Source organism: Aquila chrysaetos, chromosome 1 (genome assembly GCF_900496995.4).
Source record: "Aquila chrysaetos chrysaetos chromosome 1, bAquChr1.4, whole genome shotgun sequence".
NCBI lineage: Eukaryota > Metazoa > Chordata > Aves > Accipitriformes > Accipitridae > Aquila > Aquila chrysaetos.
The window spans coordinates 47,537,727-47,554,432 of record NC_044004.1 but is presented as its reverse complement, the minus strand read 5'-3'; the positions used below and the strand labels follow the sequence as shown (position 1 = coordinate 47,554,432).

Sequence of the window (16,706 nt, the reverse complement as noted above, 5' to 3'; positions counted from 1 at the left end):
CCACAGGGTAGTGATGTTGCTTTTTTCACCATCAGAATCACATAATAGAAGGTAGGATAAGCTATTCCTTAGTGCATACCATCCCCGGGTATATGTACTGTTAATGGGAACAGTATGTGTTTGCTAATCAGTAGAGGAAGCAGAATGAGCCTGGGAGATCAGGATGTACTTTTTATTTTTAAAAAGACTCTTGAGATCCAGAATGAACATATGGGACTAAACAATTTAAGAAAAATTTGGAACTTGAAACTTTCATTTGTATTTCCTCTTTATTTACATTTACTGGTATTTGCAAAAGTTCTGCAGATTTCAAAAATCCAAAGACAACAATCTTTTTTGAAGGGAAGAATTTCTTGACCGGCCATGGAATCAAAGGATTTGTACATTGGTACAGCATTTTTGCAACCCACAAAACCTGCATATTTTAAGATTTTTTTTTTAATGAAAAAAATAATGAAAATAAGTCTGAATACAAAACCCAAATATTGATGGCACATAAGGCCAGAAGGTACCACTATAACCCTTTAGTCTGAGCTCTTGCCAAGGGCCTTCTCAGAATTTAACTTTTTTGACAAGGATTATTAGAAGACAATCTGATCTTAAGTGAGCATTTTCCAGGGCTGAGGAATTCACTACAACCCTCAGCACGTGATTACCATGGTGAAGGACACATTACTAAAACAGCAAAACAAAAGATAAACTTTATTTCTAATCTGACTATAATTAAGATCAGCATTCAAATACTGTTTTTTTTACTGCATCCATCTCCTCAAATGCTTTATATTATCGAAGTTACTTTCCTGAAGCAGGTATTCCATGTCACCAAGTCATTCCTGAACTATCTTTTTCGTAAGTATATGGAGCGATCGCTAAATGTTTCTGAGTGCAAGGCAAAAATTTCCCATTCTTCAGTCATTTCCAAGTTTGTTTCCATGTCTCCTGTGCACCTGCTGAAACACATGAACACTTAGTTGAATTGCAGCCACTGTCTCAACCAGAATTGTGCCAGGATGAATCACTGAGGAAATGTATTCCTGATAAACTCATATTTGTTTCTGATCAGCACATATATTAGCCCTTTTTAACTTTCTCACCAACTTCTACCTTATGTTCAGAATGTCATCCATTAGAACCTATTAAATCAAATGTAGCCATCATCGAATCTTGCATTCTTTGCAATAAGTAGCAAATCTCTCCCGGACTTCCATGGAATCAGGATTAGGCACTTAGCCTTTTTAGGGTTTTGACATCTTATTATTTGATATCTGGCCTTCTGTCATCTGTCATTGTTTTCATTATTATTGCACTGCTCTGTTCCTTTCAACAAGTGATTGATGCTTATTATTAACAGTCCCCCTGTTGATGCTTTGTTCAGATTCTGAACTAATGCATTCTTATATGAGCTTTTGTTGTGGATTTAGAAGAACGCATATGAGAATGTAATCTTCTGGTTTTAAGATTACAATCCTTACTTACCTCTCGCTAGATTCTTTTCCGTTTCTTGTGCAAAAAGTATTGAATGTGATTCCCAGTAATGTAGTCTGATTTTTTTATGCACAGTGTTAATGAGTATGTCTATTCTTAGTACACGGTCATAAATTACTATCACCTATAAATTTCTTTTTTCTCCTTTGCCTGCTTGCATCTTTTCGATTAGCATAGGACTGTTATAAAAAATGGAGAGTTGAAGAAGGCCTTATTTTATTATCAGCATTTTTTCCCTGTTATTAAATTCTGATTAAACTGTTTTCTGGCTGATTCACTAGCCCATGCCATCCTTTTGTACTTACTCATCTCAGTTGGAATCTTTTATTTTTCTCTGGCACACCAACAGTAGAATATGGCCACATAATTTGACATTTTTTCTACATGTTCTGACATGATGATACAAATCTGGAATATTACATGCACATACATACACACACAAACACACATTGTACCTGATGTATACATATACATACTCACAATTCTGTAATGGAAAAAATTGCATTAGAAAATCAGCAGCTGGTGTGATATCAGTTGTGACTGCCATGACAGTTGTTATTCATTCACCACAAATAGTCTGTACAAAACCCCCAGCTGCAATTGGTAATTAACTTCTTACTCGGGTCACTTTTGTTTTACCCACCTGCTATGCTATGTTCTGTAGGTCTTTAACTTGAAAGGTGTAGCAAGGACACTGTCATGACAGAAAGTGGGTTCAAGACCTTCACCTATAAACTGTTTTCAGTCAGGTAAGGTTGCTCATTGTGTAGTGCACACTACAGTGGGATCAAACTTAGTTTAGCATTATCCACAGTTTAGTATAAACAATAAAATAACACTTTATTATCTAACCAGGTAAAACATGCATCACCATGAATTACTCTTACTGTATCTGACAAAGGTCCTGACGTGCATGTGGAATAGCACTGTTCTCTATGACACAAAAAAAACCCCAAACCCCCAACCAACTAAAAATAACAGCTTAGAGATTTAAATCTTTTCCATAACTGTAACGACAATTAGTTCAAAAAGTGGGGTTCTTCTAGATTTCATTTTTATGTTTTGCATCATCTTAATGCTTTTTATATTTTAGTGCATTATGCAGCTGTAATGTATATTGGCAAATAGCATTTTTTGGTTTATTGTAAAATATTGAAATACAATCTTCAAACTGAGCTCTTTGCTGCATTTTTAACCTCATTTGATATACATAAGGGGATTCTTCAGACCTGGGTGGAAAAAGTGTATGTTTATGATTTATCTGTGCTCCTGTTAAAGACTGACAATACTACACTAAAATATTTATTAAAAGTAAATGCCTGTAGATCTCATTGTCCAGGGTGCAGTGAGGACTACCTGAATGCAAGCTTTCCTCTGATATCTTAATCTATCGATTGTCACAGTGACACTGTTTGCTGCTTTCACACAATTCAGCTGTAGCTTTTACCATGGAGCACAAAACCTGACTGCTGGGAGGGACCAGGTAGGGGGAGACCAAGGAAGGGCTGCAGTGACTCTGCCATTCTACCCAAATAATGCCATAGGGTCTAGAAGCTCACGCTGCCAAAGCTCACTCTCTTTTTCAGGCTCATCCCATTTTGTGGTGAGAGAGAGACGACGACACAAGTACAGACAGAAGCTAGTACAGAATTTCCCAGTGAAATGACTCAAATGAAACTAAACCGGTCATGAATTAGTGATGGGTAAAGGGCCTCAAACTGCCTACAGGATATGTACTTATATTGACATCTGAATATCTGAAGCTTCGAGACCCTTCTCTGTACCTGGAAAGGAGAATTAAGACAATCTAATAATTAAAAAAAAAAAAAGGAAACGCAATGCAAGATCAGTATCCTTTCTGACATGGGTATGTCTCATCTTTATTAACAAAAAATAAAATAAATAAAAATGCCAGCAAACAATCATTTAATAGCGAATTCATTGTCACAGTCACAGTATTGCTACACTGCCTGTTCTTCTATAAGATATGTGCATGTGTCCGTGCGTGTCCGTGCGTGTGGACCATAGCAACAGACTTTGTGCCAAACTGAAAAATGTTAAATTTAGCTTGCAGTAAATAATATGTCTAGCTAATATGGATGGAACTCATCTTGGGGAAAAAAAAAAAAAAGTCCTCATTGTACCTGAAAACGAAGTGTCTGAACAGCTTTAAACCTTCCTGCATACCAACTCATCTGTTTCGGGTACGGCAGTTAAAAATATGCTTTTCAGATATACCTGGGAGGTGGCTACATCCAAATGGCAGCCTGGTGAAGACTAGTGAAATAAATAAATAAACAAACCCTCTAAAAAAATTTAAGGGTTTTGGTTTTGGGTGGGGTTTTTTTTTTTTTTTGCATTTCAGTTTTCCACCTAAGCTAACATCTCCCGTTGCCAAAGAGAGAAATCGGCGTGTGATTGACTCACGTCCCCGATTGTTACCCACTGAAAGCAGTGCGGACACGAGGGGCTCTGCACGCGGGCGGCAGTGTGCGCCGGCCAGCGCGTCCCTCCGAGGGGGGGGGGGGGCCTTTGGGCTGAGGTACCCAACTTTAGACACGATCTTTCGGGGGGGGGGGGGGGGGACACAGACGCGGGAAGAGGGAAATAACACACCTCCCCCGAGGCACCGGGGTCGGGACGGGACACGGAGATGGACCCCGGGGCGGGGGGTGTGTGGGGGGGGTGGGTGCTGCCGCCGGTCCCGGCCCGGGCCCCCGCCGCCCCCCCGCGGCCGCCGCAGCGCCGCTGTCCGCGGTGCTGAAGGTTGGCGGCGGCGGCCTTCGCCGCGGCCGCGCGCGCAGGGGCGGGGCGCGGCGGCGAAGGGGGCGGGAAGGGCGCGCTCCCGCCGGCCTCCCCGGCTCGCGCAGGCGCGCCGCCGCCGCCTCGCCGGGTGCGCCGCCCGCCCGTTGAATGCGAGGAGAGCGCGGGCGAGCGCGTGTGAGGGCAGGGCCGGGCGGCGGGCGCGCTCAGGCAGCGGGAGCACAGCGGCGCCGCCGCCAACGGCACGCGGCCACCCCCCCCCCCCTCTCCACCAACCTCCGACACCCCCCACCCACCCCCCCGCTTATTTCCGGAGCCGGGACGAGGACCGGAGCGACGGCGGCGGCAGCTCTCGGCGGCAGCGTGGGCACCGGCTTCTCCCGCGCCTGCCGCGGGGATATTCTCGCTCCTTTCCTCCCGCGGTTGGCGTGCTCCCGCCGGCCGCTCGCCCGGCGCGCAGAGGATCTAATTTGCTGACGAGCGCGCTCCGCGGAGGAGGAAGAGGAGGAGGACGGGGAAGAAGAAAGGGCTGTTTCCGTGGCTTTGTGGATGCTCTACTTTTCCTGGAAATGCAAAAGATTATGCATATTTCTGTCTTCCTGGCTCCCGTGTTGTGGGGACTGATCTGGGGGGTCAATTCTAACAGCATACAGATCGGTAGGTGCCCGCATGCCGGGGGACCTCGCTCTCCTCCCGACGGATCTCCCGCTCCCTCATCCCCGCCGCTGTCACTCGGGCATTCCTGTCATGTCGCCGCGCGCCCAGCCCCACCGCGGTACCCGCCAGGCGCCCGTGAGGTCCTCTCCGGCAGCCGCGGCCGACGCCTCCCCCGTCCCCTCGCCTTCCCCCGAGCCGCACCGCCCGTCCCGTCGCGCCCCCGGGCTCCGCCGCGGCGGCCGGGCGCGGGACGGACCCGCCGCTGGGATCGCTCCGGCAGCGCTGCCCGAGCCGGCGGAGCCTGCCGGGCACCCCCGCCCAGCCCAGCCCAGCCCCGGCGGCGGGAAGGGACGCGGCCCCGGCGGTGCTCTGCCCGTCTGACGCGTGTGCCTGTTTCCCTGCAGGGGGGCTGTTCCCGAGGGGCGCCGATCAGGAGTACAGCGCGTTTCGGGTAGGGATGGTTCAGTTTTCCACCTCGGAGTTCAGGCTGACTCCCCACATCGACAACCTGGAGGTGGCCAACAGCTTCGCCGTCACCAACGCCTGTGAGTAACGGACGCCGCCAGCCGCTGCGCACTGCGCGCGCTGCCCGCCAGCCTGCTGTGGCGGCGGGGGCGGGGCGCCGCGCAGCGGGGGGGGGGGGGGGGGCTCCTCTCTGTGTGTGTGGTGGTGGTAGTAGTGGGGGTCCTGGGGTTGGGGGGGGGTAAGGGGGGCGCTGCGTCGCCGCCGCCGCGGCCGAGCAGGTGCCGGAGGGCCCGGGCCCGGCTCCGGCCCCGGGGAAACGGGGCGCGGGGGGTCTCCGTGCGCCTCCCCAGCCCTCGCGGAGGTTTAAAATGGTGCTTGCCGCCCCCGCCCGGCAGCTCTCCCCACGCGTTACATAAGGCTGCGCGGCCGCGGGACCGTCCGCAGCGCTGCCCCGCCGCCCGAGAGCTGGGCGCGGGCTCTGCCGCGGCTGCGGAGCCTTCCCGTTAACCGGCGTGGGCAGGGCAGGGCCGGGCCGGGCCGGGCCGGGGCCCCCTCCCGACAACAGTCAAGGGGGCGCGGAAGCGGACGGCTGCGGGGGGCGATCAGCCATTTTACGCCGCGCGGCGCTCCAGGCTCCATCTCGCCGCCTTCTCGCCTCCCCCTCAGCCTCGCCGGGAGCCCGCCGCCCCCGCGGCTTCCGCGGCGAGCCGTCCCCCGTCGGCGCGCTGCGCGGGCGGCCGGCGCGGTTCTGTCCTGCCCTGGCTGGCTCCGCCTCCGGCGAGGCCGGGCCCGGCCGCACGCGTGCCGCGGGGCGCGGAGCACATGCGTTGCTCGGGGAGGCGGGGTGGTGCAGCGCGGGCGGCCGAGCGCGAAGAGGGGAGCCCTTCGGCGGGGGCTTCCGCCTGCCGCTCGGTGCCTGCCCCCCCCCCCCCCCCGCCCCGGCAGCCGCCCGGCGTTTGGCCCGGCGGGGCGCAGGTTGACCCCGCGGAGCGGCGTGGCTGGCGGGGGAGGGCCGGCCGGGCGTGCGATAAGGGGCAGCCGCGACAAGGGGCTGCGGGCGCTGCCCGTGCCGGCGTTGAGAGTTGTGAGAGTGAGGCAGGCGTTCCCAGGGCGAAGAGGGGTGCTCGCTTTCCCCCGCTCCCCTGCCTGATCTGCCCGTTTCAAGCGAAACCGGGGGTCCCGCAGCGGCGCGGCCAGCAAGGCGGGGGCGGGGGGAGAGCCCGCTCTGGTCCCGTGCTGCCCGCTCCCGCCCAGCTGTGGCTTATCGGCCGCCCAGCGCCGCGCTCCCCCCAGCCGCTTCCTCGTCTGTCCTGGGGACAAGCCGTCAGGGACGTTGAATCTGGAGGTTAGCTATCAGCGAGAGCGGTTTCCCTCCCTTGGCGACCTTTTGTTTTTGTTTTCCACTCCCCTACTTGAGCTACTTTACGGTAGGTGCGGTGGTGCTGAAGAGGGGCGTCTCGGCACAGATGCTGGGGTAGGTGGTGCAAGAGCTCAACCCAAGGATCTTTCGGTGGCATGCATGTGTGAGGATAGGAGGGTGTAGCACACGCAGCTAAAGTCAAAAAAGGTCAGAGCATGTAATCGGCCACAGTAAGGCTACTTTGCTAATCTTCGCAAACTCTGTGGGAGTTCTTGCTTGCTTAGGTCATGAGGGTTTCCAGCAACGAGAACTGCATGTGGTTAGTATTTGCAGTATACGTTACTGGGACGGTTGGTGAAGTAAGGGGTTGTGTAGCAGTCTAGATGGCATTCTGCAAAAATGTGACGGGTCTTAATTCTGTGAAGTCAATGAAATCTTGAAAATAGTTTGTGTAAAACGCCTGATTTCTTTTTTTTTTTCCTACTAGTACTAGAGAACAAATAGAGCCACCTGGTCTTTGCAGAAGTAAAGGATTCATATTTTTGTCCAATCCCATCCAAGTTTTTTATCTGTGTTTGCATGCATGCATCAGTCTTGTTCATGAGCTTAGCTGTCTTCATTGGCGGAACTCTTACGATACTCAGGTGATGTGTGTAGGCTGTAGACTGCAGCAATGGACTTTGAGACCTCCAGCACAAGGGAGATGCTATCCATGTTTCAGGTTTCCCTTTGTCTGAACCTTGTCCAAGGCTTCCGTTTCCAAGCAGTTTGAAGAGCACCAAATTAAGACATGAACATGAACTTGCTTTTTCATCACCTCGATCACCACTGACGGTTTAGTGAAGTTATCTTGTCAATTCAATTTAATTGACTGGTGAAGCATATGCTAAAAATATGTGTAGTATCTCCTTGATTACCTTCCAAGAAAGGTTTGATTGGAGAACAAGGAGTTCTGAAGACAAATATTTGCCATATAGGAAGCAGAATTTAGCAGTTGGTTGCAGAGCACTGCATGTACAAACGGTTAAGGATGATCCATTTTTTTGTCCTCTTTATTTCAAATAAGAACGAGTGTATTGAAAAAGCTGCGAGTTGGTTGTGTTTGTTTTTCTTCAGAAGAGTGTACAAAGAACCTGTGTCCGAACCCAGCACTATCAACAGTTAAAACAATGCAGGTGTAAAAGAAGGTCACAGAAATGTAGGATAATACGAAACGGAAAATGCTTCGGTGTTTAGCCAGGTATTTCACTCCAGCGAGGCGATTTTCCCTCACATAAATGTAGTGGCAGGCTTGTACCGTGACAGAAGTAATGACCCTTTTCTACCCGAAGAATAACAAATTTTCTAAAATCGACGACCGAAATACTTCAGCGTTTGATTTAAAAACCCTAAGCCAGCCCGGTTTCCGGTTGCAGAAACTCCGGACGGGGGTGTGGGAGGTGCGGTGTGCAGCTGGGTGCCCCGGGTGGGGTGGCCCCCGGTCCCGGTCCTGGTCCCGGTCCTGGTGCCGGTCCCGGTCCCGGCCCCTGCCCGCTGCCTCCCGGCAGGTGGCAGCCGGCAGCAGCCCGGGGCTCCCCGCCCCCCCCCCGCTGCCCGCCCGCTGGGGGTGTGCCTGCCTCCCTCCCACCGCCTGGTAACCAACGGGAGGCCGGGGCATACAATTCCATCCCGGGTAAAAACAAACAGACAAAAAACCCACTGTAAAAGCATTTAAAGGAATCTTCAAACTTATTGTCAGCACTTGCTCAGAGTTCGTTGATGGAACAAACAGTTTTTAGATTAACAAGTTGTACTGCTGGTACTACTTTTAAATCAGGTTCCTACACTTCCAAAAAAGAGGAGACGGTGGTCATGTACCCCGGGGGATGTTTGAAACAGTAGGACTACTCAGTCATTTAAAGGTGACCAGAAGATGCGTGTAGCAGAGGAGGAGTGGACACTCTGTGAGTAGGTAGCCTTAACTCACGTAATATATCCATAATAGTCCCTTTAGGTTGTTGGACTGTTGCAAGGCCTGTGAACGCTGTCTTGACAGGTCATGGGGAGTAGCTGTTGGAATCTAATTGCAGTTTGACACCTCGCAAGTCGATGTCACTAGGAGGCTTAATGGTTTTGATTGAGAGATGGCACAGTCTTTCTTCAGACTGATGGCACAATTAAAGGAGGTGTTCACTGCCATGACTACCGTTATATCCTTCAAGAGAAATGGGCAAGGCTTAGCCCTCTTTGAGAATTCTTGGTGATTTGGAGGATTACAGTCTAGGTGGTAAAGGCAAAGTGGTTAACAGTATAGTAACAGTATAGTTATAGTTCTGTTAACTAACAGAACCTCTTTGGCTGTTAACAGCTGGAGCAAAGGTACAGCACTGCAGGTAATTCATAGGGCGGAATTGGAAGGTATCCAAACCACTGGACTTTATTGTCCTTCAGCACAGTGTAACTGAGTCTAATCTAACTGGAGAAGTGCTGACCGTAAGTGATATCAGATTTTTTAAAAATTCTTAATTCTGTCAAGAAAAGAGGAAACTAGTGAAGATTAAATCCTTTCCTCTTAAATCCACCAACCCAAAGAGGGATATTTGTATTGTGTACTCACATATTTTTGCACTGAAAGGATATTGGAGTCACCTAAAGAGAGGTTTCCTATGGAGTACTATAAAACCTTCATAACTGTAACAAGTTTTTCATATAGTAGTTTCAGCACAGAGGTAATATATGCACAATCCCGGATGTTTAATCCTGCTGGCTCAAGAGCCAGTGTTGAGCTTTTCTGTTTTAAATCAAGTCTTACAGCTCTGCAGGGATCACTGCACCATGACATTATGACAAGGGGATGCTGATTCATGCATAAACCTTAGATCCTTTCATTATATCTTCAACCAGCAGCTTTGAAAACCTATGAATATCTAGCATGTTGCAACTTGGGAGTCATGGCAAAGGTTTTCCCAGCCATTTTGGAATGTAACGCTCTAGATTGCATTCTTAAAGAAATAGCATTCAGCACACTGCTGGCAAAATGATTAACGAATATGCAAAAAAAAAAAATATCCTGTAGTGGTAAAGATGGGAGAAGTTTAGATGCTTTCGTTTGAATTAAAATTACTGTGGACCAAGCCTAAATATATTTCGCAATAAATTCTTATAACTGATTTTAAAGGAGAGGAGGAATTTATTAAATGCCTATGTTTCAGTTCATTCGTATTCCCGGTCCTTCTCATTTCTTTTTTGCTATAAAACAATTCTCAGGCTCTGAGCAGATGTGAAGCAGGTTGTGTACCCCCTTGTAATTAAAATGGACAAGATCGGATGGGTTGCTGTAGTAAAATGATACAATAAAACCAGGATGTAGCCTACAATAGATACTCTTGTGCTTTTGCTGCTCTCAAAAGATTTCTCCCCTCAAAATCAAGCTCTGTAGCAAACTTTAAACATTCTTCTACTCCTGAGAGTAACTCATAAAGAAACCTGGGGTATTTATTGTGTGACAGTGCTGTCCCTGCTGTGCATCTTTGCTCCTGGCTCACAGAGCATTTTTACACAGCCGTGATCCAGAATGTGGGCAGATACAAATATGACAGTTTTTGCTTGGCTGCTTGACTTTTCAGATTTTTATTAGGTGATTATTGCATTAATTTTGTCCATATATCTGAAATAAAAATTTACCATGCAGTTTTGAATATAGTATGAATATATACTTTACTCTTATAAACCTTAAAGTGAGTTACATTTAATAGCAGTTTGTGAGTAGCATATCAATCAAGCCTTAAATATACCAATCAAGCTCTTAAATCAACCAATATTATCAGTCAATCTCTTCAATATATTCATGCTTATATATGCTTTTACTTATATTTAATATATGAAAATGTAGTAACTTTTTTCTATTTATGCTAATGAAAGCTTTAATTTACACCGGCTTTGATAGAACTATTAACTGCACATAGCTGGGGATGTACTTAACTCCTTCTGTGCATAAGACTTACCATACTATCCAGTGTGTGTTACACACCCTAAACCAAGGGCCACTGCGTTAAGTGATACTGTTACTGCTGATTTCATTAGTTCTTTGATCAAGCTTCTCATGATTAAAATAATTTTGAGAATTAAGGCATGTTTAACAGATAATTCTTTGATAATTACTAGGAAGGTATATAATAACTGGGAACATGTTATTAGTTTGAAAATACAATAACCCAGTAAAGACTGTTCTATTACCATTATGTAGAAAATTAAGATATTCAGCATAATTCTGTGAAAACGTGATTAAATTGTAAGAAAAAATTTGCTCACGGAAAAAACAATTTTAAATTAATAAGTCTCTGATATGTGCTGGTCAGAATAATTTTTAGGAAAATAAAGAGAGGAAATAACCCATAGTAAACATAACCATGTGTATATATGTATGTGTATATACACACGTATATATTAATGTACATACATACGTACTTATATAGTGAACAATAGTTTATTTTGAATGTCACAAATAAAAAGCAGGACATTGATTAAACCCTGCAATCCATTTTCTGAAGAGAATTATCTCAGAGCTCTTACTAGTAAGCCAATTTATCACTTTATGTCAGTGTTCTCACCCTGTGAATTGGGTGCATGAATTACTAATTTTTTATATTGAAGGTTCATGCCCATATTCTGGAGCCAGCGTCACTGCAACTGAAGCCGAGGAATGTCAGGTCAGACTGAAAATAACACTGAAAAGATACCTGAATAGGTAAAAAATTTAGTTGTATATATCAAACTCTCTCTATATGTTTATGTGAATGGGTTTCTCATATGACAGTTAACTGGAACTTTCATTTCTGAAATCAACAAGATTTTTCCATTATTTTGTAACTTATCGTTGCATTTATCAGAACATGAATACAGTGGCATCTGCTTTTAGAAGACTGTGGACAAGGGATTAATTCCTTTTGCCATATAGATTTCTGAAGAGTTATAGGGCAAAAGTCTGCATGTTTTTATACAAAATATGTAGGTTTGTGGAGCATCTTTATTATTTTGTCTTGAAAATTTAATGTTTCCCTTTAGTAAGTTCATAAAAAAAAATCTGCATTGAGTACAAGTACATATTAGATGTAACCTTGTTGAAACTGAAAAAGGGCTTTGATTTAATTGAGTAAGTCTTTCCAATAATGAATTCTTTATAGATAAACAATAAGGAGTGAATAAAAGCATCAGGCAAACGTAGTGAATGCATATTGCAACAGTAAGGAGTAAAAGCAGGTTTTAAATAACAGCATGTTGAACAAATTCATATTGGACCTTCTAAAATCAGTAACTGTGCTTAAAATACTGCTATTGTATTTATTTGCATGCAGTTACAGAGTGGTGTAGATGTCTTTTGAAATACTATTTACTTTTCTTTATCTATCTGTATCTAGGCTCACCATAGAACATTTTTGACTTTCTAATGCAACGCTGCTATGCCCCGTTGTTTAATAATTATTCCATAACAGATCTGTGATTTTTTTTCTTTTTTTTTTTTTTTTTCATTGTTTTAAGAAAGGTTCTCAAATCAGGCAGTTTATGGGGAGATTACCTTTTCCCCCCTAAAGTTCCCGTTTGGGAAATTAATATAGACAGTTAACATTTCTGTCCTGAATATGATTTAATGTACAGATACTTAGTGCATTTACCTACAGCTAGTTGCTTTATGAGAGTGTAAAAAAAAAATTACAAGAAAAAGGTATTCATTATGATTGTGCAGCAAGGTGTGGTTCAGTTCTAGCTATTCCTGTCTCCCACCACCTGCTCCCAAACTTGACTCAGAGAAATTAATAGGATTTTTTTGAGGGTTGAAATGTTACATGCAGTTCAACTAAAGGTGATGGAATGAAGCACAAGAAGTGTCTTATTTCAACTCTAATCTACTATTTTATTTGATATCAGAGGAAGGATATTCAGGTCTGTATTCATTGACTTAAATCAGCGTGGGATTGCTTTGTATGCTTGGGGTGCTGGGCCTGTAACTGAATTACCAATCACTTGAGCTAGTCCATGAATGACTTACTGGGCTTTACTGCACATGGAAATGGGATCTTCATTACTTAACTACAGAAGGTAAATGTGCTTGCATTTCACTGTTAAAAAGAAAGAGTACTTTGCCATTTGTGTCTTAAAAGGGACGTATTTTTTCCAAATGATTCTTCCAGTGAACAAGAGTAGGACAAAATTGTGTAAAATGTTCATATTGGCCCTGACTCATAAATGCATACTCATATAACTGGTGTCAAAGAAGAGTTTCGAAGCTCAGTAAGGGACAGTGGCTAATTATATGAAATGTTCAAAATAGATCTATGAACACGTGCTTGCTATGCTATCCCACCTATTCAGTTTAATCTCAATTTTGGGTAGTTAATTTTGCATTGATTTGTTGCTACATTCTTTCAGGCTGCTGTGGTTAAGTTTGTCATACCACTGTAATTTATTCTCGGTATAAATGTGTTTGAAAGTTTAAAAACATGACTTGGGGTGGAAAAGATGCCTCTGCTTATTGCAAATGGTATGAACTGATTTTCTTTCTCACACTTTAAAAATTACAAACAACAGATTCTTTCTAAGCACTTGGTATGATAGATATTTAAACAGCAATCTGTTAGGTAATGTGGAGATTTTCTCATCATCTGTACGGAGAAGACTGCTTTCAGAGCTCATGTCAGCAACAGGGCTAGAGAGCTTGACAGAACTGTTTTGCAACTGCTTTGCAGCCTGGAGAAAGGATTTGTCTTATTTTCTGTGGTTTTCTGCCTTTTATGAATGTATTTGGTAGTTGTAGGGCTCTGGTTTATATCCATAAAATGAAAAGGTGAATGTGCTTTGCCATCCCATGTAATGTAGATCTAAAATATTTGAATCTGTTGCATTCCTTTCTATATGTGTGAACTATCTCAGCATGTCTGCAAATGTATGCTAATGAAATAGACTGTACAGTTCTAAGCAAGTCAGAGTAATTTGTTCAATAATCTCATAAATCTTTGAAACTGAGGATGTTGAGGGTTAGCATGCTCAAAATGTTCCTCCCTGATACTAGTTACGAGTTATTTTTGACAAAATGTCTTCCAAGCCAAAATGCTGGGTTTTTTTTTTTTCTTTTCTTTGTTTTTCCCTCATATGAATGTAGCAAATTCCATAACACTTTAATAGTACAGTCTCAGAGGGGGTTCTTCGTACAAATGTGGGATCCTGCAAGCAGCAAAATTTTCCTGCGTGATTGTACCTTGTGCAGACGTACTGATATCAGGGAGTTTATTCCAGGTGTAATATTTGAAAAACAGGGTAAATGTAGTTTGCATGGCTAGCACATACCAAGCTCATACTTACATAAGCTAAAGCAATGTTACTTAGAGCAGAACCAGGATTGATCCACACTGGAATTACAGTGAGTGTTTAGGAGAATCATTCAGAATTTAACCCAGTTATTTCATATCTTGTCCATGTCAGGCAGAGGACCTGAATTTAACCCTTTGTCTTTCACTTCCAAGTTGAATGCCCTTAGTGCTGGACCATTTTTGTTTTGACATCAATCTCCCTCTCTGTCCACTCTCTCTCCACTCTTCTTCATTTTTCCTGCCTCGATTAATTTTTTGTGAAAAAAACCTCAGTAATTGTACTTGTGTCCTGATGCAGGAAGGGGGAGAAGTAACTTTTAGGTTTTGGGAGCAGGAAGAAAATTTCTTGCCCTTTGTTGTTATTATGGTAAATCATAGAGGAAAAAAAGACAATGTTAGGAAAATTCAGTTATATTAATTTAAATAATTGCTCAAGAACAAATATTAATTGGCCAGATTTATACACAGCTTTAAACTTTTGAAGCCATTTTAAATGAACACCTGGAAACATAATCATATAATTTTATTATCTTTAAAGACTAGATGGATTTGAGGGATCAGGAAATAGATGAGAATATGAGTCACTACACATTATAAATTGCAGTGTAAGTGTGGTTTTAATTTCACTCACAGCCTTACATCTGCCCCATTTTAAGGTGCTTTCATTTGGTGAGAGTGGATCATGCTGAAATTCTGAGAAGTCATGACTGAAAAGTCATTCAGTCCTTTTACTGATTAATCGGATTAGTTCATGTATTCAGCAACCTGATCCTGTAGTCTGGGACTCCAGAGTAATAAGGCCAGGCTATTTTTGCTCAGTCAAATAAATGGTCAAGCTTCCACTGATGGTAGTATGAAAAAAAACAGATCCAAAATTAGTATTATTTCTTTTTCTGTATGAGAGTGGAAGACTGATTTAATTTTTTGTGTATGGTAAGAGGCAGGGATTAAACAATTCCTAAAAAGTGCCGAGATGTTTGAGCATCTATTGGACCTACAGAATATTGATTCCAAAAACTTTATGGTACATGCTTATATGACCCCATTGTTTTTAAGTATCGCACACATCTCGTAAGTGCTTTGTCAGGATTCAGCATGGAAACCTTAGAAAAATTATTAGACCATTTCAATTCAGTATAAATATGTAAATAGAACTGTTAGCTTAGCTAAAAAAGGAAAGGTTTGGTCTGTGCTTGTGTAGGTGAAGAGGAAAAACATAATGCTTGCTCCCCTCCTTTGTTTGCATTTGATCATGGATGTTATTGGTAAAATCTTTGCATAAATTTGAAATTTTCATTTTTTCTTAACTCCTTTTTGACTTGTAGGAAAATGTGTTTTGGCTTGACTTTATAGAACTCACTAGTGTACTTTCTCTGTAGAAGTAAGCAAGCATCTGTGAGCTGCAAATACTGAATTTTTAGCAAGTGGAGCACTTAATGTTTCTTTGAGCTTATCTCTTTACCTCTATTTTGATATGATAAAAAGAGAATATATTCTTCAATGTCTCCATTTGTGGGGACACTTCAAATTCACTTGCAATTAATATAGCTGAATAGCCAGTTTGTGATAGTCATGATATCCTGTGTGACCTCAAGGTGCAGCTCCAGAAAATTAAGAGTGTCCTGTAAGTCCTGTAGTGCATCTGGCAGCCTGTGGGGATGCCTCAGATACTCCAGAGTCTAAAACAGCACTTGGTATATGTACTTAGTACCTGAATAATTTCCTGAGTTTCATGAGAAAAGAGCATGTCTGTAAACACCCAAGCAACTTTTAGGAACTCTGACATTTTTGTAGGCTATTAAGTACTGTTGCAATTAGTTGGTGTTTGCAGTGGAAAGCATGGATCATATTAAGTCATAACTTAGTCATTCCAAATAAATACATACTTTCAAGGGTACTATATGCCTATTCTAACATGTTGAAGAGCCTCCAGTATTACTACATTTAGCTTTGTCCTTCTGGAGATGCAAAAAATGGTTTACTTCACCTTAGGATTTTTGTTTTCCTTTCTGTATGGAACTGTTTCTGGCTTCCTTTTGGACCCATGAATACAGTGGTTCAGTGAGTGTTGTGACTCCTAACATTACTTTTCATTTTCTGGTACTCAGAATCGTGATTTCCTGTGCCTGTGTTCCTGGCTTTATCTTGCACTCCAGGAACTTGCAGTGTTCAATTTTTGCAGTATTTTGTTGTTACATGACTTCTTGAGATCTATATGTTGCAGCACGTGGAAGCCATTTTCCAAACTAAATATCAGCTGCCTTAAAAAACAGATGTATTAGGAAAAAAGTTCACTTGGTATGTTCCTCTCTTCATATAGGGGATATATTTCAACAACGTAGATTTAATTCTGAAGTTTCTTTCTTTTTTTTTTTTCCTTGTTCTGTCCTCACAGTGCTTAAAACAGTTCTCCAAAACAAGTGTTGCTACTACTGGGTTATTAAAAAGACTGTGAAAGTAATTTTGCTAATTATTTAATTCTGACACTTTGGTGGTTCTGTAGCAAGAAATTTGTGCCTTTAAAATTCAGTGTCTTATTTACTAAATGCCCTTTGAAACTTCCTGAAGAAGCTAGCAATGTTTTCAGGAACATGGTTAACCTAGTTGTATCACTACAGACTGCTTACCAACTG

General features: G+C 43.7%; 1 protein-coding gene across 10 annotated transcripts in view; it reads left to right on the top strand.

The window, feature by feature from the left end:
• Window positions 1-4,506: 4,506 nt before the first annotated feature.
• The window catches only part of GRIA2 (glutamate ionotropic receptor AMPA type subunit 2), a 97,693-nt gene continuing 85,493 nt past the window's right edge, over window positions 4,507-16,706 (top strand). For all 10 annotated transcript variants that reach the window (XR_003926695.1, XM_030037363.1, XM_030037012.1 and 7 more), the window contains exons 1-2: window positions 4,507-4,905; window positions 5,310-5,450. Coding sequence is in view for 9 of the 10 variants with exons in the window: in XM_030037363.1 (XP_029893223.1) it covers window positions 4,818-4,905; window positions 5,310-5,450 (229 nt within the window). In the remaining variant the exon portion in view is untranslated. The remainder of the gene's footprint in view (window positions 4,906-5,309; window positions 5,451-16,706) is intronic.